This window comes from Chrysochloris asiatica, unplaced genomic scaffold (genome assembly GCF_000296735.1).
Source record: "Chrysochloris asiatica unplaced genomic scaffold, ChrAsi1.0 scaffold00100, whole genome shotgun sequence".
Taxonomy (NCBI): domain Eukaryota; kingdom Metazoa; phylum Chordata; class Mammalia; order Afrosoricida; family Chrysochloridae; genus Chrysochloris; species Chrysochloris asiatica.
Window position 1 is genome coordinate 6514286 of NW_006408618.1, and position 23225 is coordinate 6537510.

At 36.5% G+C, this 23225-nt stretch overlaps 1 protein-coding gene across 3 annotated transcripts in view; it reads right to left on the bottom strand.

The window, feature by feature from the left end:
• Positions 1 to 23225, bottom strand: part of RFWD2 (ring finger and WD repeat domain 2, E3 ubiquitin protein ligase) — a 265833-nt gene that overhangs the window by 127588 nt on the left and 115020 nt on the right. For all 3 annotated transcript variants that reach the window (XM_006867072.1, XM_006867071.1, XM_006867070.1), the window contains 2 exons: positions 21888 to 22002; positions 12557 to 12692 (listed from right to left, as the gene is read on the bottom strand). In XM_006867072.1, the coding sequence (XP_006867134.1) occupies positions 12557 to 12692; positions 21888 to 22002 (251 nt within the window). The remainder of the gene's footprint in view (positions 1 to 12556; positions 12693 to 21887; positions 22003 to 23225) is intronic.

Below are 23225 nucleotides of genomic sequence, written 5' to 3' on the forward strand. Positions count from 1 at the left end.
AAAAGTCATTAAGAAGACAAGAAAGAAGGAAAAGGTCAAAATGGATGTCAGAAAAGACACTGAAACTTGCTCTCCAGCATAGAGATGCTAAAACAAATGGAAGAAATGAGGAGGTCCAAGAGCTGAACAGAAAATTTCAAAGATCAGCTCGAGAAGATAAAGCCAAATAGTACAATAAAATGTGTAAAGATCTGGAATCAGAAAACCAAAAAGGAAGAACACTGTCAGCATTTCTCAAGCTGGGGGAACTAAAGAAAAAATTCAAGCCTCGACTTTCGTTATTGAAAGATTCTCTGGACAAATTATTGAATGATGCAGAAAGCATCAAGAGAAGATGGAAGGAATACACAGTCACTGTACCAGAAGGAAATGGTTAATGTTCAACCATTTCAAGAGGTAGCATATGATCAAGACCCAATGATACTTAGGGAGGAAGTCCAAGGTGCACTGAAGGACTTGGTAAAGAACAATGCACCAGGAATTAATGGAAGAAAAATCGAAATCTTTCAAAAAAGTCAGGAGGTACAGGAGGCACTCACTCATCTCTGCCAAGAAATTTGGAGAACAACTACCTGGCCGACTGACTGGAAGAGATCCATATTTGTGCCCATCCCAAAGAGAGGTGACCCAACGGAATGCAGAAATCATCGGACAATCTCTTTGATATTTCATGTGAGTAAAGTTTTGCTAAAGGTAATACAGAAATGGCTACAATCATACATTGACAGAGAACTTCCAGGGGTTCAAGCCGGATTCAGAAGAGGCTGTGGAACGAGGTATATCACTGCTGATGTCCAATGGATCTTGGCTGAAAGCAGAGAATATCAGAAAGACATTTACCTGTGCTTTATTGACTACACAAAGGGCTTTCAAATGTGTGGATCATGACAAGCTATGGACAACATTGTGAACTATGAGTATTCCAGAACACTTAATTGTGCTCATGAGGAAACTGTACCTGGACCAAGAAGCAGTTGTTCAAACAGAACATGGGAACACTGAATGGTTTTAAATTAAGAAAGGTGTGCGACAAGGTTGTATTCTTTCACCATACTTATTCAACCTGTATGCTGAGCAAAGCATCCAAGCAACTGGGTTCTACGAAGAAAAATGTGGCATCAGGATTGGAAGACTACTCATTAACAACCTGCGATATGTAGATGATAAAACCCTGCTTGCTGAAAGTGAAAAGGACTTAAAATATTTACTGAGAAGATTAAAGAGTACAGCCTTCAGTATGGATTACATCTCAAGGTCAAGAAAACAAAAATCCTCACCACTAGACCAATAAACAACATTCTTATCAACAGAAAAAAGATTGAAGTTGTTAAGGACTTCATTCTTCTTGGATCAACTATCAACATTCATGGAAGCAGCAGTCAAGAGATCAGAGGACGTACTGTATTAGGCAAATCTGCTGCACAAAAGCCTTTTAAAGTATTGAAGAACAAAGATCTCAACTTGATGATTAAGGTGCGCCTGACCCAAGCCATGATGTTTTCAATAATCTAATATGCATTAGAAAGCTGGGCAGTGAATAAGGAAGACCGTAGAAGAATTGATACTTTTGAGTTATGGTGTTGGAGGAGAATATTGAAAGTGCCTTAGGCTGCCAAAAGAACCAACCAATAGATCTGTTTTGGAAGAAGTGCAGCCAGAGTGCTCCTCAGAGGCCAAGATGGCCAAACTTTGTCTCTCATACTTTGGACATATTGTCATGAGGGACCAGTTGCTGGAGAAGGATACCATGTTTGATAAGGTGTAGGGTCAGAAAAAAGAGGAAGACCCCAACGAGATGGATTGGTCACGTGGCAGCACTGATGGACTCAAGCGTGGCAACAATAGTGAGGTCGGCCCAGGATTGGGGAGTGTTTCATTCTGCTATGCATAAGGTCGCTATGGGTCGGTACTGACTCAATGGCACCTAGTATCAACAACAACATAGTCTTATTAGAAGTAAACTGCAACTTTCTAAGGCTGTGATTCTCAAAGTACGATCTCAAACTAGCAGCATCAGCATCGCCTAGAATCTGTTAAAAATGTTAATTTTCAGCCTTGTACAAACTACTAAATCAGAAACTCTGGGGGTGGCGTCCATCAAGCTGTTTTAAATTAAAGTACAATTTCAAAACCACTATCTTAAAGTCATGCTAGTCAATCTTAAAAGGACAAGAGTATTACAGATTGCAAGTGAGATCTATCCCTAAGTCCTTAGATATTGTAGGGAAGTTGGAACAAGTGTATACACTTATTATTTAGCCTTATTTGAGTGCAAGAAATGAGCCCTGTAGGTGGTGCAGTATCAGTATCGTACTGCTAATCACAATAGTTCAAATCCACCATGGAAGAAAGATGGGACTTTCTGCTCCTGTAAAGCTTAATACCTGAGATTTGGGCTCTATTGAGGGTCACTATGAATCAAAAATCAAATTGTAGGCAGTGGAAATGAAGGGGAGGGTGAGCGCAAAAAGGAGCCCTGATGATGCAGTGGGTTAGACTGCTACCCCAAGGTCAGTGGTATAAACCCACTAGATGTTCCATGGATAAAGATGAGGCTATTTGCTACTGTAAAGTTCTACAATCTTGAAAATCCAAAGGAACCGTTCTACTCTTATCCTATAAGGTTACTATGAGTTGGAACTGACTTGATGCTGTGGCTTTATTTTTCTTTACTCCAAGAAAGAGCTATGATGGCACAGTGGGCAAGCATTAAACTATCTACCCAAGGTCAATGGTTCAAAGCTACCCACTGATTCTCCTGAGAATGGTGGGGCTGTCTGCTTCCATAAAGATCTACAGCACTGAAAATCTTAAGGAGTAGTTGTAATCTTTCCTATAAAGTTAACATGAGTCAGACTTGACTCCACAGCAGTGGGTTTGGTGTTTTTTAAGTACATATAAAGTATGGAAGGTTTTTCAATAATTTAAAAGTTGCACATGCAGCCAATTAAGGTGATTGTGATGAAGACTTTAGCAAAAGTAGGGTTGGTTTACATTTGAAAGTGAGGGCAAATGAGCAAGTAGGAGCTATCCATAAATCTGATGCTTGTAACCTAGGAAGGGAAAACTGTCCATAAAATTTATTTTGTGTTTAAAATGTGCAGCATAATACATTAGCATAATTTCCAATAAGTTCTCATTTTCCTTCATTTAATTAAACTTAATTAGACCTATTTCTAGATAGGCTAGATAGCTAAAAGAATTAAAATTACCATTGTCTAAAATTCCTTTTTAAAATGAGCCTTTACTCATTTCAACTGGTCATTCTTATCACAAGTCCACTTATATCAGCTATAAGTGAAAAGACTGACTTAGCCTTTTTCCTAGGAAGAGTAGGAGCTCTGGTGGCAAAGGGTTAGTTAAAACATCCAGGCCCTAATGAAAGGCTGGAGGATTGAATCCACCAGGTGCTATGCTGGAAAAAGATCCAGCAGTCTGCTTCCATAAAGATTTACAGCTTTGGAAACCCTACGGGCCGTTCTACTCTGTCCAACAGGACTGCTATGAGTCAGAATTGACTCGAAGGCACTGGGTTGGTTTGGGGTTCTCCTACTGAAGTAGTCTTGTCTATACAATTAAGTATTGTGAATATGTTTTTACTCAGCCTTCCACGTGTTAGATAGAGAAGGAACAAAATAAAGATGATCTTCCTCTTAAACTTGTTAAGTACAGTGACTGCGTAGCCTTTAATAATTATAACAATTCTACTAAAAACTTCTGTAGGATATTATATAAGATCTGGTTTTGGACGTAAAAATTAGAAAAAAGTATGATAGTGCCATTCTCCATCTTAAAAATCAAGTACAGAAAGAATCATTTACAGAAATTCTGAAGAAAAAACATAAAAGAACTGTATCAAATCTCTATTGGAATCTGAGTAAAAGCCTAAAGTAAACTCCATCTTTAGACAATTCCCACATTTTATCAGATCTCTGAGGCATTTACTACAAATCCAATAGCCAACATTTTTCTCAATTGAGAGAAAACTGAAAGCATTCCCATTGGGAACAGGAACCAGACCAGGATGCCCGTTATCACCACTCCTATTCAATATTTTGTTGGAAGTCTGAGTCAAAGCTATATGACAAGAAAGGAAAATAAGAGGCATACAAATTGGCAAATAAGAAGTGAAACTCTATTTGCAGATGATATAATTCTATAATATAGAATATCCTAAAGATTTATCAAGAAAATTACAAAAACTCATTGAAAGATTCAGCAGAGTGGCAGGGTACAAGATCAATATACATAAATCAGTTCAGTTACTCTACACTAATAAAGACAGTTCTGAAAAGAAAACTAGGAAAACAATACCATTTACGATAGCCAAGCAAAAGATGAAATATCTAATAATAAATCTAGCCAGAGAAACAAAAGACCAATACAAAGAAAGCTGCAAAACATCACTACAAAGAAAACAAAAGAGAGGTACATAAATGGAACTCATGGATAAAAACACTTAACTTTGTGAAAATGTCAACACTACCCAAAGCGATCTAGAGATATAAGCAATTTCAACCTGAATTTCAACATCCCTCTTTAAACAGATGGAAAAAATGATCACTAACTTCATATTTGAAGGAAAGAGACTTTGGATAAGCAAAGCACTGCTTAAGCAGAATAAAGTTGGAGACCTCTCACTCCCTGACCTCAAAATCTACTCTAGCTACAGTGATCAAAACAGCCAAGTAATGATATAACGACAGCTACATAGATCAAGGGAACAGAACTGAGAATGCAGAATTGCTAAGTAAATCCATCCACATACAGTCAGCTGATCTTTGACAAGGGCTAAAGCACATTAAATGCAGAAGAGATAGTCTCTTCAAAAAATGGTGCTGCCAAAAAAGAAAATCTATTATAAAAGAATGAAATCATACCCACATCTCACAGTATATATATACAAAACACAAACTAAACGTGGATTAGAGAACTAAATGTAAAACCTAGAACTATAAAGCTCACCAATGAAAAAATAGGGACAAACTTGGGGGTTCTAATTCAAGGCATAAATATATGGTCAAGCATAAACAAAACCTAAAAATAATTGACAGAGATGACTGAGGCCTCTTAAAAATTAGACACTTGTGTACATAAAAAAATTTCATCAAAAGAGTTAAAAGAGAGCCCACAGTCTGGGGGGGGGGTGAATTGCAAGGATATTATCAGACAAAAGACTAATCTCTAAAATTTAAAGAAAACTACACCAAGTCTAAAAGAAAACGACAAAGCAGTTAACACATGGGCAGAGGACATATACAGACATTTCACCAAGGAAGACATTAAGGAAACCAAAAAGCACACAAAGAAATACTCATGATCACTAGCCATTAGAGAGATGCAAATCAAAATAACAATGAGATATCGTCTCACCCCAGCATTAATAGCAAGTTCAAATAAACCATAAACAGCAAATGATGGCATTAAGTGTGGAGAGACTGGGACGCTTCTATACTGCTAGTGGGACTTCAAAATGTTTCAACCTCTGTGGAAATCAGTATGGTACTTGCTCACAAAGTTGGAAACAGACATACCATTTTTTGTTGTTAACGTGCCATTGAGTCAGTCCCGACCCACAATGACCCTGAATAGGGTTTTCGAGGAGTGGCTGATGGGTTTGAACCACCACCTTATAATTCAAATCAATCATGTGGTCCAGTGCTTATCTTACAGCACCACAACAAGACCCAACAATCCCTCTACATGGTATATATCATCAAGAAATGACAGCCATGACATGAGCAGATAGACGCACACCATGTTCAATGCAACACTAGTCACAATAGAAAAAAAAATGGAGAGAGCCAAAATGCTTGTCAATAGAAGAATGGGTAAATAAACACACAGTGGGATACTAACACAACTTTGAAGAATAATGATGATTCTGCAAAACATCACATAACACAGATGAACCTGGAGGGCATTATGTTTAGCTCAGTGAAATTAGTCAAATACAAAAGGACAAAGATTGAATGAGACCACTATTGTAAAAATTCAAGAAAGGTGTTCATGCTAAAGAAAACATTTTTTAATGGTTACTAGGAGTTGTGAGGGAAGGGAGAGTAAGTCACTAGCCAGAGGGTAACTCAGGTGATGAGGAGAACAGTATACAAGAAGAGGGAGGTTGGCAGAGAATGATTACGGGTAAAAACACACAGAGGTATACAAGGGCTAAAGAAGATAGAGGTAAATAGTGTTACATACACAACCCTGGAATAGCAGTGTTCTGCAAGTAGAAACAAAGGCTCAACATGTATAGGAGGAAGAATGGGATTATAACTACAAATGACCATGGTCTCAGGGGACACCACGGACAACTGGTGTAACACAGTCCACAAAAACAATGTTCTACATCCTACTTTGGTTAGTAGTGGCTGGGATCTTAAAAGCTCATGAAGAAAAAGATAAATAAAAATTTTTTTAAAAGAAAAGCTCATGAGCACTAATCTCAGGTGCACCCATTGCTCTCTCCACGTGTGAAAAAAAGAAAAGTGATGAAAATTGTAGATGCCTGGGATCAATTAGTCAATAGACTAATGGAACATGTGAACATCAGTCTCCATGAATCTAAGACGAGAAGAACTAAACTAGATGGTACCCAGCTACCACTACCAATTTCTCTGAAAGGGATCACATTAGAAGATCCCAGATAGAGTGGGAAAAATGTGGAACAAAATTTTAAAATATAAAAGAAGAATGAGTTTAATGGTAAGAAAGAGACTGGAGGAACCCAAGACTACGGTCCTTTACAACCTTTGAGATCTGAAAAGGAACTCACCCTCATGCCCCAATTTTCAGTCAAACAGTACATAGGTATATAGCAAGGAAAACAACCCTAGCAAGGTATGCTGAGAATGATAAACATGGGCAATCACTCAAAATCAAAAGGGATGGAGAGATGGATGGAATGGAAATAGGAGCCGCAAGGAAAAGTGGGATTAATCGTGTTACATGGAATGGACAGCAGGCATTGAGATGAAACAAAAGGTATGATTTGTTGGATGAAAAACTGATGATTTTCTCTGTAAATCTTCACTCAATTCACAATAAAAAGTAAAAAACAAACACACACACACACACACACACACAAAACCCCACCAGTTCAAATCCATTATTTACTCCTTGGAAACCCTATACAGGATTGTTAGGAGTCAGAACTGACAAGATGGCACTTAACAAACACATTTATAAACATTTTCTAATCTCTAATTTTGACTTATTGTCAAAGTAAACAAATGCTGCCACCTTGTGGACTGCTGAATATGTAATTATAGAGACCAAAATGATCAAGAAAGGAAGAAAATTTGTAAAAGCAAAGCTTCAGTATGGCCTTGTCTCTGAGATTCTCAAAACATTATTAACCAATATTAGATATGCTTACTGACATTTTACATTAAGAAAACTGTTTCTTCTACAATATATAGAGAAAATGTGTACAAAAACTTACTATTTTGAGAGAACTCTAAAACATTTACAATGAACTTATTACTATCAATGTACTTGAATATGAAAATAAGTAAAGCAAAAACTATCAGTGCTGTGAAATATGCAAATCCCTTGGTTTCTTTGTTAACTATCTTCTTCTGTATTTAGTAGTCCTCCTCTGCCCTGCTTAACATACTTTGAAAAGTGAAAAAAATGTATTAAATCAATGTAATGAAATAGAACAAATGTTGGCATCTAAGACAGACCAACAAAACCTTTAACATTTTAATTAAAATATTTTTCAAATTAAAAAGTAACTAACTCCACCACTGGAGTTCTGGTTTGGTATTGTGGGCTAAAGTACTGAACTGCAAAGTCGGTTTGAACCACAAGGTCAGCGGTTCAAGCTAACCAGCTACTCCGTGGAAACACTATACAGGGTTGCCATGGATCAGAACCAACCCGACGGCACATAATAACAACAAAAACATGGGCAAAATTCTGCTTCAGAATGCAGAGTATGCTGATACAAATGTCTTGGTATGTTCCAGGTTTAATAAACTCATTGCTATCAAATTGATTCTGACATATAATGACACTAATGGACAGCTAAGAACTGACCCATACTGTTTCCAAGGCTATAAGTCTTTTTGGAAGCAGACTAGTACATCTTCTTCCCAAAGAGCAGCTGGTGGATTTAAATTGCCAACATTTCAGTTAGTAATTGAGTTTTAACCACTCATCACCAGGTCTCCTTCAAGGATTAATGGCACTTATAAAATAACTCAGGATTATATTCAAAGTAAAACAGCTTTCAAAATCAAGGAAAAACAATGGCTCTTATTTTTTTCTGAGATTATCTGAAGATTTGTAACTGATGGCATATTTTAAAATGAAAAATGCTGCTTTTAAGACATGCTATTAAGGAAGGTTTTAGTTTGTGTGGGGTTTTTTTTGTTTGTTTGTTTTACATTATGCTTCTAGTGGAGAAGAAAATACAATACAGTATGAATAGAAAATGACAAAGGATTCTGTTGACATTACAGGAGAGCTCTGACCCAGACAACTTTTTAGCTTGGGTAAATCCTTGTCATTAGGCTATTACGGTTGTTGCTGGGTGATGTCAGGTTCATTTCCACTCATAGGAACCCTATGCACAACAGAATGAAACACTGCCAAAAAGAACTTTCCTCAGCATGATACCGTTTGATTTCTTGATTGCTGCTTCCATGAACGTTAATTGAGGATCTAAGCAAAATGAAGTTATAATAACATTGATCTTTTCTCCATTTAGCATGCTGTTATTTATTGGTCCAGTTTTGAGGACTTCTGTGTTTTTTTTTTACAGTGAGGTTCAATCCATACTGAAGGCTGCAGTCTTTGATCTTCATCAGTAAGTATTTTAAGACCTCTTAACTTCCAGCAAGCAAGGCTGCATGATCTGCATATTGCAGGCTGTTAATGAGTCTTTCTCCAATCCTGATGCTATGTTCTTCTTCATTAAATCCAGCATCTTAGATTATTTGTTCAGTAAACAAATTAAATAAGTATGGTGAAAGAATAAAACCTTGGCACACACCTTATCTGATTTTAAACAATTCAGTATCCCATTGTTCTGTTCTACAAACTGCCTCTTTGTCTATGTACAGATTGCTCATGAGTACAATTAAATGTTCTGGAATACCCATTCTTCACAATGTTAACCACGGCTTCTCATGATCCACAATAAAGCACAAGTAAACATCTTTCTGATATTCTCTGCTTTCAGCCACAATCCATCAGATGTCAGATAAGTGAGCGTTCCTGAACTGAAACATACCTGACGGGTTTGTAATTACATACCTAGCACACCTCACACTAGATGTTCAATAAATTCCTGAGATGGAATAATTTTCAAATTGTACTCAGTGCAGTGCATACAAAGAAAAACTCACATTGCTAATATACAGAAAAATGGGAGTATAATTTTTGTCTTATTCATTATGTAATTAAAGCAGCAAGAATATAAGAAAAGGTTTACTGAGATAGCAAGTAAATCAATCAACAGATTATTAACTACACAAATGAAAAGTATGCAAACTTTTAGCAATACCAGATGAGATAAAACATGCTAAATTCTGATGTACTTCAGTATTAATAGCAAAGTTCAAAAATCAGAAAAGAACAAATGCTGGCAAAATTATGTACAGACAGAAGACTACTACACTGCTGGTGGGACTTTAAAATGGTGCAACCACTGTGGAAAACAGTATGGTGCTTTCTCAAAGAACTAGAAATAGTAATACTGTATGACCCAGCAATCATTTTGCTTGACATATATTCTCAAGTACTAAGAGCCACAGCACAAATAGACATATGCACAACCATGTTCATTACAGAACTATTTACAATAGCAAAAAGATCAAGATAGTCTAAATGTTATCAAGAGAAGAATAGTTAAACTAACTTTGGTATGTACACATAATGCTGAAGAATAAGATGAATCAGCAAAATACTTCACAACATTTATGAATCTGTAGGACACTATACAGAGTGAAATCAATCAATCACAAAAGGGCAAATATGAGACCACTGATATAAAAAAGTTAAGAAAAAATTTTCTTGATAAAAGAAACATTCTATTAAAATTAAGGTGTTGTTGTTGTTGTTGTTGTTATGTGCCATCGAGTCGGTTCCGACCCATAGCGACCCTGTACAGGGTTTCCGAGGGTGTAAATCTTTACGGGAGTAGAAAGCCTCATCTTTCTCCCGCGGAGCAGCTGGTAGTTTCAAACCGCTGACCTTAAGGTTCGCAGCCCGATTCGTAACCACTACGCTGTAGGGGGTGGAATTATTCATGGTCTAGATCTCTGGTAGCGTAGTGGTTACGAATCGGGCTGTGAACCTTAAGGTCAGCAGCTTGAAACTACCAGCTGCTCTGTGGGAGAAAGATGAGGCTTTCTACTCCTGTAAAGATTTACACCCTAGGAAACCCTGTACACGGTCGCTATGGGACAGAACCGACTCGACGGCACTTAACAACAACAACAACAAGAGTGCAAACTCAAGTTAACATGATGACAGAAAAGGCAATATACACCAAGAGGAAGGTAGGCAGAGTAAAGATGAAGGGGAAGGGAAATGAAGGTAGAGGGAGACAGAGAGGGAGAAAAGGGTTAAAGTGAACAGAGGTAACTAGTTAACTAATGGTACATGGAGGAGGTCACAATCATTGTAATGAGGCAAAGTATATGATTTGTTCAATGTAAAACTGATTATGTATTTTGCAAACCTTTACTCAATTCACAATAAAAAGTTAAAAAAAAAAATCCTGTTCAAAACCAGGCTTACTGGAGGAACCCAAGATTAAGGCCCTCACCAACCCTTCAGGCCTAGAACAGAACTCACTTTTATGGCTCAATTTCAACTAAGCGGTGAATAGGTATATAGAGGGAATAACAACAGTAATGGTCAACCATTCACATTAAAAGGACAACATTTACCTAAGGACAAAGATGAAAAGGGTGGGAAGGAAGGTGTAATGGAAACAAAAACCATAGGAAGAAGATGGGATAATAGTCATTACAAGGAAGGGATTGCAGTCATTGAGATGAAATAAAGTGTATGATTAGTTGAATGCAAAACTGATGATTTGGTCTGTAAGCCTTCTCTCAATTCACAATCAAAAGTTTCAAAATTTATACATGTCTCTATGAGGTTTTTTCATTATAGGAAATTTGAACATGGAATGGTAATTTGATGACATCAAAGAATTTCTGTTAATTTTCATTTCAAAAATTTAAAAAGAATTATCATTAATAGGACATTAAAGAAAATATTTAAATTATAAATTAATAATAGGAAGATAACTAGAATATCTGAAAACTAATAACATATGTCTGAATAAATGTTAAAGAAGAAATCAAAATAGAAATTACAAAGTATTTTGAATTTAATGAAAGGAAAACACATTAAGATTTGTGTGATGCAGTTAACACTGTATGTGACTGTTGTTGATTAGTGCTGTCCAGTCAGTTCCAACTCATAGTGACCCTGTTTTCAAGGAGCAGCTGATGGGTTTGAAGCGCCGACCTTGAGATTCAAACCAACTTTTCAGTCCAGTGCTTATCCTACAGCACCACACCAGGGTTCTAACACTGTGCTTTGTTGTTGTTGTTGTTAAGTGCCATCGAGTCAATTCTAACTCATAGCAACCCTGAGTTTAAACCACCAATCTTATGGTTCAAACGAACTGCAGTTCAGTGCATTACCCCACAGCGCCACACCAGGACTCCAACACCGAGCTTAGATGGAAACTAATAACACAGAAATGTCTAAATTAGCAAAGAAGAACGGTATCAAGTCAATAATCTTAATAGCTTCCATGTACATAAACTAGAAAAAGAAGAGCTCATTAAACACAAAGGGCAGAATAAGGAATTAATAAAACTAAAAACAAAAAATCAACGAAATAAACAACAGAAATAGAGAAAATAATCAATGAAACCAAAAGTTGGATCTTTGAAAAGTACATAAAAACTGTTAAAATTCTCAGCCATTATTCAGGAGGAAAAAACAAATTTCCAGTATGAGGAATGAGAGAGGGGATATCATTAAAGAATCTAAAAATAGTAAAAGGGTAATAAGAGAGTAATATGCACAACTTTATGCCAAAATTTCAACAACATAGATAACATGGACCAATCATTGAAAGAAATAAACTACAATGCTCAATCAAGAAGAAAAGGTCAACTTGAATAGCCCTTAGTTTCTTAAAGAAACTGAATTTGTTAAGAATCTTCCTTCAAACAAAACTCCAACTTCAGATGGCTTCACTGGAGGAAAAAAAAAAGCCAACCAATTCTATGCAAAGTCTTCTAAGAACAGAAGAGGAGGGCGTTCTTACCAGGAAAAATCACCTTGCTACTAAAACAAGACAAAGAAATGGTAAGAAAACATACTGTAACCCTACAAGGTGGAAATTAACAATCAAATTTTAGAGATGAAGAAATTAAGGACTAAAACTCAGAAACTTGCCTAAGGCCACAGAACTAATAATTGACAAGCAACAAGCAAAAATAAAACACTTATCAGAATTGGATTCCAGATGCTCTTACAAAAGAAAATAATAAGGACTGTGCCCAATACTTACCTAGACACAATGCTGGAACCATTATAGAGATCACTAGCATATGACAATGTGGCCAAAGGTCGTACTGAATTGTATCGAGTAAACCTGGACAAACATTCCTGAAATTCATCCAACTGGCTTGCAGTTCGACTGTCATCTACATGAAGAAACAGAATAAAATAACTTGTACTATAAAATCAGTCAAAGAACAGTAACGATAAATTTAAAATTATACTCCAAATTTAAAAAAAGTTCTTGACAAAGCATTTAGAAAGACCACTATCCACAAATTCATCAGTGCTCTTTCAGTTTTAGTAAAAACAGATTTTAATGATTCTTTGAAAGATAATGGTATTATACTGTCTCTTTCCACAACAATAAAATATAACTGCATTCTCTTTACATTTTAAGAAAAAAGTTCTCAGAAAGTGGGGGTGGGGGAAGGAGAGAGCTACTGGTCAAGAGATATTAAATCAAGTATTAAAATAAAACTACCATGGCAATGGAGAAAGAGAGGGTACAGAGCGGAGTATCTATACTGGACAGGGTGTTTGTTAGTTTCAATGAACATGCTTATAAGTATTTACAGTCACAGTCATGTTTATTTATTCTCATATTGTATAACAACATGTATTTAATAAAAAATGCTAACCAAATGAAAAGAAAGTGAAATATTTCTTCATAAAATGTTTTTAATTCAATCACAGGGATTAGAAAACTAGAGTGTGTGAATGATTAATTCTAAAACCAAATTTTAAAAATGTTTGAAATGGTTCCCTTTTCACCCGTTTCCACAGAGAGTGCCTAAATTGAGAAAGATACTAAGTTTCATTCCAGTGGTTGGATGGAAATAGAAAATAATAATAATCCTAAACAATACACTGTACAAATAACTTTGGGTTGGTTACTTCCATATCTATAAACTATTTATTGATGAATCATGTGAAATACATATTAACAAATCTTAGGAAAGACAAGTATACAGCTATTCTAGCCTAGTGTGGCTCTGTGGGTTAATGCATTGGACTGCAAGGTTGGTTCAAACTGCAAGGTTAACAGTTTAAGCCCATCAGCTACTCCCCAGGAAACCCTATACAGGGTCACTGTGAGTTGGAAAGGAATTGACAGCACTTAACAACATTCTTCATCCTAGAAACGTCAAAACTGAAAGCACGAATTTTAAAATAAAACACGTTTTTCAAGATTTAAATCTGGACTTTGATTTTCCTTTTGAAAGAATTAAAACGGATACGTCATTGCAAAATTTTTTTCCCCAGTCTGTGTAAAACAGCCTCAGAATTTGAGCTTCCAAGAAACGAATCTGATACAAGCTTGTTACAATATTGTCTGTAATTTCTTTCCTATGTAATATCATACATATACGTGCAACTTTTACAAAGTAAACTACTGTGATTTCCCTTCTTTGATGTCATCTAAAATTGTTGTTGTTGTTGTTAAGTGCCATCGAGTCAATTCCAACCCATAGCAACCCTGCATAGGGTTTCCAAGGAGTGGCTGGTGAGCTTGAACCGCCGACCTTTCAGTTCAAACCGCTTTGCAGTCTGGAGCATTAACCCACAGAGCCACACACAGGGATAATGAATTTAAGGTATAAGAATCATTAAGTTAAAAGACTTACTACATACATAATTCATACTATATAATTTAAGAAGCTCTGGTAGTGTAGTGGCTATGAGTTGGGCTGCTAACCTGAAGGTCAGAAATTCTAAACCACGAACCTTTGCCATGGGAGAAAGACGAGGATTTCTGCTCCGGTAAAGATTTACAGATTCAGAAACCCTATACAAGATTGCTAGGAGTAGGAACCAACTCCACGGGACACAACCAACACCATCACCACATAATTTATTTTAATTGTAAACAGTAAGTTACCTTGAAAATATATTTTAATATGAATATCAAATAATTAATAAATATATTAGCAATCTTGTGAAGAAACTAATTAAGCTTCAGTACCTAATATTTAGGTATTACACATCCAAACACTAACTAAGCTAATTCATCTAACAAACTAGATTTAAAGGGTTCAATGTTCTAGTGCTTCCATTTAAAAACAGTAAAAGAGAATAAACCTAATTTGCATACAGTAACATAATGATGCAAAGATGCTCTTGCATCATAAAATTATTCTCAAGTTATAAGTAAAACATGGTTATTACCAAAAAAAGGAAAAATGTTACAGTACTTAATAGTTAATTGCTTTTTTTACATATAATTCTGCTACTATGAGCCTATTTAAGGAATTACTTATTGAGAAGACAATTACTTTAATATTTTTAAATTGTTTTAAAACAACATTAATCTTGTAACTCATATTTAGACATCAATGTCTAAGCAAATAAAATTCATAACAAGTCCTGGTGTGGCATTGTGAGTTAATGTGTTAGACTGCAAAGTCTGTAAGAAGAGAAAGTGCGTGGCTCAAGTTCACCATACACTCCCCAGAAATCCTTTACATGAGACTTATGGGTCGCAACCGACTTAACAACCACAACGAAATTCACAAGCATTCAAGAACGTATATCTTGTTGAAAACCCACAATCCTTTGCCTAGACTTTCTGGACTCATTAACACCTGTATTTAATAGATGCTACATAATGAAAAAGTATCTGGGGCTTTGGAAACCAGGATTTTATTTCCTTGATCAGTTTGTGATAAATATCTATACATATTTGCTGACATATCAACTCTGTATTCTAATTACAAATTGGTTTGCAAAACTGATTTCAGTGTCTCCCCTCTCCTGGTGGTTATATGCTGTAGAGTCGGTTCCGACTTACAGCCACCCAGTACAGGGTTTCCGAGGCTGTAAATCTTTACGGGAGCAGAAAGCCTCATCTTTCTCCACGGAACAGCTGGTAGTTTCGAACAACTGACCTTGAGGTTCGCAAGCCGATTTGTAACCACTATGCTACCAGTGCTTTATAATTTGCCTTCTGTTTCAATTACAATTAAGAATCCAAGGCATTAATATCTTAACCTTTCTCTCTCATTTTCATAGATGGAAATAAAAATGGATAGGAAGAAAGCATACAAAAGGGCAATCAGCGCTTTATATACCACATTACTTGGAACTGAAAATTTCCTCTTTACAGTTAAAAGCACAAGGAGCAATTTCATATTTGGCAATATGCAGTCAATGTGTAAAATTGATTATGATAAAACTTAAGATTCGTAAAACTTTGAGATGTGCAAACAACAAAATATGTGCCATTTTAAATACTGTCAAATCTACAAATTTGTGACATGAAATATATTCATCATATTATAAAACCATGTATTCCCATATGTTCTTCATTACCTGCAATAGGCACTTGGTACACCGCAAGCATAACTTCGTATTTCTTCCTTTCCCAGCCCTTGGTTAGAACTAATTAAGTTTTGTACCTATGCGATTCAAAACCATCAGTTTCTTCTTGACTCTTTCATTTGTCGACTGAGTTCAGGTTGATGCTGCCATGTACGTCATTCTGTAACTGTTATGTGTTCTTGTTGGTTCTCAGTCCACAGAACTTCCTTTAGGATGTTTTTCATAGCAGGGTTGGCTTTGGCAAAATCCCTTAGCTTCTGCTTATCCTGGAATGTTTTGATTACACCATGATATTTGATTGACAGCTTTGCTGGGTAGAGGATTCTTGGGTGGAAGTTTTTTTCCTTCAGGGTTTTATATCTCTCTCCCCATTGCCTTCTTGCCTGCATGGTTTCTGTTGAGAAATCCAAGCTTAATCTGATTTGCTTGCCTTTGTATGTTATATTTCTCTTTTCCCTAGATGCTTTCAAGATGCTATCTTTATCTTTGATTTTGGAGAGCTTGATTATTACATGTCTTGGTAATTGTCTTTTAGGGTCTATCCACCCTGGGGTTCGTTGAGCTTCTTGAATGCTTATCTTTTCCCTTTTTATGATGTTAGCAAAATTTTCTTCCAGAAGTTCTTTAACTATCTCCTCTGTGGGCTTATGTGATTCTTCCTGTTCTGGAATGCCAATAATTCTTATGTTATTCCTCTTCATGTTATCCAACATGAATCTTAGGCCTTCTTCAGATTTTTTTATCCTATTTTGTATTTGTTCTTCTATCTTAGTAGTGTTGAGAGATTTATCTTCTAGCTCACTAGTTCTAGCTTCTCTATCTCTTCATTTCTATTCCTTTGCCCTTTCAATGTATTGTCCATTTCTGATATTCTATTATTAATCGTTTGGACCTCTTTCTGTAGGTTTTGAATTGTTTCCAATGCTCTATCTATCTTACTTGATTGTTCCTGTACCACTTTCCTGACTTCTTCATTATTTTTCTCAACTGCATTGCATAGTGTTTTGATACCTTTTATAATCATTTTTAGGAATTCCTTCTCAGGCATTTCCAAAGCCTGCCCATCTTCCAGTATGGAGTGTAGGTTTCCTTCCAGCTCATTTGCCTCAGTCACTTTATCTCGTTTCTGGACATGTGCAGATATGGTCATCTTCTTCTGTTTTTTGGGCATCTTCAGAGGTTATCTGTGGCCTTAATACTTAGATGGGTATGTATTTGGGTATTTTTTAGGCTTTCTGAATGCCTCCAGGTAGATGTGATCAGGAAATGGGTTTCCCTTTTCACTCTTCTTCCTGAGAAGTTTCAAGATACCACTGTTGGTCGTTTTGACATAACTTAGGATTTAATTTTCGGCCTCTTTCCTCTTTTGTCTGCTTGTCCCGCTCCACAATCCCTGTTGAGGCCTTTTTTCTAGTTGGAAACAGTTCAGGGCCGCCTGTGGCCGTTTGGTTTTAATTGGAAACTGTCTCTTTAAATTTCGAGATCTGTGCGCATGCGTAGTAGAACCCTCTGAGGGTGGGGCTGGGGTGCCCGCTAGCTCAGGCACCTCTATAGTCACCAGAATGGAGGTGCGCAGACAGCAAGGGACTAATGAACAGATACCAAAAGAAAAGAATGTCCACACCTTTATCTCATTGGTTCTGCCAGGTGTCTGTGGCCGTTCCGATCCTTCCCCCACGTGGTCTCAGCCAAGACGGTGGCTCCTGGAGCAGCCAAGCATCCCGTACTAGAAAGCAATAGATTTCTTGCTTCTGCCACAAATTCCCCCAGATGTAGCCCTTCCAACCTTCTAAATATTTCTTTATATGTGGTTCAGAGTTCTGGGACCATCCCTTGAGCCTGCTTGGTCAGGTATTCTGTGTTGTTGTTTGCGGAGCTCTGTACTACACATCCACCCGATCCGCCATCTTGTTTGTTCTCCAGTTCTATTCTGATTTACAGGGTCACTATGAATCACCATCAACTCCACAGCTCTGGGTTGTGTTTTGTATTTACTCATTTGCCCTTGTTAAATATTTCATATTGTAAGATGATGGTAAAATGCAGATTCTGATTCAGTAAATCTGAAACAGAAATGTAAATTCTCATTGACTCTTAAGTCCTGGTTTCACTCTTTGAATTTGTTTCAGCATACACCTAGGAATGGAATTGTGTGGCGCTGCACTGCAAAGTTGGATTGAAAGGCAAGGTCAGTGGTTCAAGCTCACCAGCTGCTCCTTGGAAACCCTGTACAGGGTCGCTATGGGTCAGAACTGACTCGACAGCACTTAACAACAACAACAACAACAATCAGGAATGAACGCTGGATTTTGTCAAATGTATTTTCTGCATCAATAAATAAGATTATGTGGTTCTTTTTCTTTATTTTATTTTTGTGGTGGACACTAAGTTGATTTTTATACTAATACTGAACAATCCTCGGGGTATGAATCCCATTTGTTCATGATATAGTATTTTTTTGATGTGTTGTTGAATTCTCCAGGATTTTCTTGAGAATTCTACACCGACGTTCATGAGGGATACTGGTGTATAATTTCCTTTTTAAGTGATGTCTCTGCCTGGTTTTGGTAGGAGAGCTATGCTTGACTCATAAAATATATTTGGGAGTTTTCCATCCTTTTCAATGTTCTGGAATAGTTTGAGTAGAACTGGTGTCAGATAGTCTCTGAGTTTTTGGTAGATTCACCAGTTAAGTCATCTGGGACCAGACTTTTTTTGTTGTTGTGAGTTTTTAAAAAACCTAGTCAATTAATTTTGTTATAAGTCTGTTCCAGTTTTCTACTTCTCTCGGTTAGTTTAAATAGGTTGGATTTTTCTAAAACTTGTCCATTTCCTCTATACTTTCGGATTTGTTGGAGCACAAATTTTCAAAGAATTCTATTATTATCCCTTTCATTTCAGTTGGTTCTATTGTGATGTCACCCATATTATTTTTTATTCATGTTATCTGCATTTTCTCCTTCTTTTACTTTGTTAGATTTGCCAATGGTCTGTCATTTTGTGAATCCTTTCAAAGAACCAACTTTGCTCTTAATTCTTTCTATTGTATTTCTTTGTTTTGTTTTCTATTTAATTTATTCTACTCTAATCCTTATTATTTTTTTATGATGGCAGCAAGCTTAGATATTCTTTTACCAATTGTTAGAGATGTGCTAATGTGCTGATTTTGGTTCTTTCTTCTTTTTGGATGTGTGTGTTTAACTGCTATATATTGCCCTTTAAGCACTGCTTTTGTTCTGTTCCCAAAGGTTTTGGTGTATTCTGTTTTTGCTATTTAATTCAAGGAAATTTTTTTTTTTTTAAGTTTTTAAAATTTCTTCTGTTGCCCAGTATAAGTTTTAAACAGAGTGCTGTTCAATTTCCATTTATTTGGTTGTTTTCCTTGCTCTTCCTATTGTTACTTTCAAATTTTACAGCACAAGTGATCTGAAAAGATGCTTTATAGTATATTTCAATGTTTCTAAATTTATTAAGGATTGCTTTATGGCCTAACATATGGTCTATTTTGGATAATGTTTCATGTGTACTGGAAAACAATGTGCATTGTGCTATTATTGTTGGGAAGAGTGCTCTGTATAAGTCTACAAAGCAAAGTTGATTGTGCTCTTCTGTGTCTTTGTTGAATTTCTAATTGTTCAGTCTATCATTCAAAGTAGTGTATAAAAGACTCCTAATATTATTGTAGAGTTCTGGTGTGGCACTATAGGTTAAGTACTGGACTGTTAACCACTGTATCTGCTGTTCACAACCCCCAGCTGCTCCTTAAAAACCCAACACAAGGGTTGCTATTGAGTGGAACCAACTCGACATCACTAAATAACATTACTGTAGAGTTGTCTTTCTTCAATACTATTGTTGTTGGAGTTGGTAAGCACCATCGAGTGTATAGCGACAGGTAAGACTGAACCACCAATTTTATGGTTAGCAATTCAGTAATTATCCTACACTGCTATATCTGGGCTCAAATCTACTAGTTTTCTTTTTGAATTTCTTTTTTTTTAGATTTCTTATTGTGAATTGAGTGAAAGTTTATAAAGTAGATCATCAGTTTTAACATTTAACAAACTATAAACTTTGCATCAATAAATGACTGCAATCCCCTCTGTGTACCATCAATTAACAGTACATACATCAACTCCTGCACTATTCCCTATGTCTCCTGCTACCTTTGCTTTTCTCTGTCAACCTCCCTCTTGTTCTATATTACCTGCCCTATCTATCACCCATGTTAACATATGTCTACCCTCTAGCCTAGAGGCCTGGTGTGGCAATGTAGGATAATGTGGTAGACCACAGGTCAGTCTAAACAGCAAGGTCGGCAATTCAAACCCACCAGCAGCCACTCCTAAGAAATCCTATACAGGGTCGCTATGGATTGGAGTTAACTTTTTGAAAAGTTTGATTATGATAAATCTTGATAATTTTCTTTTGGGTTCTATTCCGTTTGGTGTTTGATCACCATCTTAAATTCTTATCTTCTCATCTTTCATGAACTTAGGAACACTTTCTTCCAACAACTCTTCGACTGTTTTTTCTATGCTTTTCTTTGTATCTTCCTGTTCTGCAATTCCAGTCAACCTTAAGATATTTCTCTTCATGGTGTGCTACATGAATCAGACTTTCTTTAGATTTTCCCTTCTAAAGAACGTAGTTCAACTCAGCCCACTTCTTCCTTGCTGCCTTCCCCCCTCTTCCATTCACCAGTAAACCAACGTGGTTGCCAGCAAGCTTACATGCCTGCTCATATGTTCCCTTGCAATTTCAGTCTTGTAGTGGGGTTTGTCCTGAAGCGACTTCATTGCTTGCCTTGATGGCTTCCCAGTGAACAACTTGCTTATTCTTGTAGTAGACAATAATACTGCTATTTTTGATTTGGGTTTTTCCTCCTGCTGATCTTTCTTTGAAGATGTATCTCCTGTTTGCTCTAGCACTTTCAGGATGGTCTGCTTGTCCTTTCTAGTGGAAATGTCCCAACTCAGAAAGTTCTGGATGGGGCTCAGAATTCCACCTAAGGTTCTATACACTGCAAAGGCTCTACAAGAGATCTATTTCACTGGGCAAGTTCTAGAACCCTTTTTAGGTATTCCAGTTACAGGCTGAAGACATGCTTACAAGCTTTCTGTAATCATGTTTCCCAACTCATAATATTCTTTGCAAACTTGCGTAACACAAAATACTACTACATAGAATTATTTATTGCTTTCCCCCACTAGATTTTATACTAACAATAATAGCTGTTCATCTTTTTATTCCTAGCAAAGGTCCAAGTGACTAGAATTATTAAAAATTGAACAGGAGGCAACAGTTATTTTTGCTAGCTACATTTTCATGGTTTGTTTTATACACCTCTCTATATAAAGACTGTTGTTGTTAAGTGCTGCCAAGTCATTTCCAACCAACAGCAACACTGTATAGGGTTTCCAAGGAGTGGCTGGTGAGCTTGAACTGCTGACCTTGTGATTCAAACCCACTTGGCAATCCAGCGCATTAACCCACATGCCACACCAGAAAGGGAACAAAAATAATATGAGAAATAGTATTTTCCAAGACCTCTAGGAATTGCCACAATACTTTGGAAAACTATGTCAAAATACATGCACAGTCAGCCCTCCGTATCTGCAGCTTCCCTGATCGATAGATTCAACCAGCTGCTGAAGGAAAATATTTGGGGCTGGGAGAAGCAATTCAGGGGTCAAAACAATCCTTCAAAGGCTTAAGAGGAAGCATAAAATGCTACTAATACAGCATTTACATTGCATTGTTATTATAAGCTATAAATGATTTAAAGTATGTGTGTGTAGGTTATATGCAAACACCACACCATATTATATAAGGGGATAGAGCAACCTGGGATTTTGGTATCCACAGAAGTCCTGGAACCAATCTCCTGCAAATTGTAAGCGGCAGCTGTATATACTTGGTGAACAGAACTGTTTATAAATATAAACATAGCAAAAGATTTGAGAAAAGGATCTAATATATGAATCCGAGATACTATAAGAGAATACCAGAATATTTACCTGAGATACGAGACATTCTTGTAGAAAAGTAGCATTGCTCTAAGTCTTCAAAATGAGCAGTGAGTCGTTTTCGTCTCGATGCTAATGTGCTGTTATACCAAGGCTGTTTCTTTGTCTAAGGTGATAACAAGAAAAGATAGTTTTAAGTTAGAACAAATCATTATACTCTTCTATGCAGAGTACCCAAATGCTTACAAATTTAGTTCAAAAGTCCATTATATTAAAATAATTATGAATAGTAAAAAAAAAAAACAACTACTGTTCTTAAAATGCTATTTTCTGATTTTTTATTTAAAAGTAAATATAAGAACAGAAATATGTTTATTTCTTTAAGAACTAAAAAGTGATCAGAAATAGATCCAAAGGCCAGTTTTGTTGTTGTTAAATGCTATTGAGTTGATTCAACTCATAGCTGCCCTGTTATAGGGTTTTGGAGGAGCAGCTGGTGGGTTTGAACAAGAACCTTGTGACTATGTGGTTAGCAGTTCAGTGCTTATCCTACAGTTTCATGCCAGGATACACAGTTTTACAAGCCTCAGTCAGTTTTAAAAGACTAAAATGAGACATTTCTTTCAACTCTACAAAGTAAATGAAAATAGATTAGGCATTCTGAAATTTAGAATTTTTAAAAATCCCAATACATAGAAAAATTATCAAATTAAAAAACTAATTCTCTTATTTATACCTAAATTACAGCTCTACATCCTTTGAATTATAGGAATAGTACTTGATTATAGAAAATAGCTATTTAAATTAACACTGACTTTTGTCTCTTGTGATTATTAAGTACTGACCCATAGTGACCCACAGCGATGCTCTATAGGGTTCCCAGGGAGCAGCTGGTGACCTTGAACCTACAACCTATGGTTCAAAGCAACTTTGCAATCTATCTCATTAACCCGCAGCGTTTAGGAACAGCCATTTGTATGTACCAACACTTTGGAATATTCGTTATAAGAGCAAAATAATGAAATCAGATATATGGCGTCCTGGTGTGGTGCTGTCGGATAAGCACTGGACTGTTAACTGCAAGGTCAGTGGCTCACACCCACCAGTCCATACCGGGTCACTATTGAGTCAGAACTGACGTGATGGCACATAACAACAACGATATATACATATATATCTTTGTTAAGTACCGTGGAGCCCGTTTTGACTCATAGTGACCCTGCACAGGGTTTGCGAGGATGTAAATCTTTACGGGAGCAAAACGTCTCATCTTTCTTCCCGTGGAACAGCTGGTAGATTTGAATTGCTGACCTTGAGGTTGGCAGCCTGACTCGTAACCACTACACTACCAGAGCTCCTTACACACATATATATACATATTATGTATAT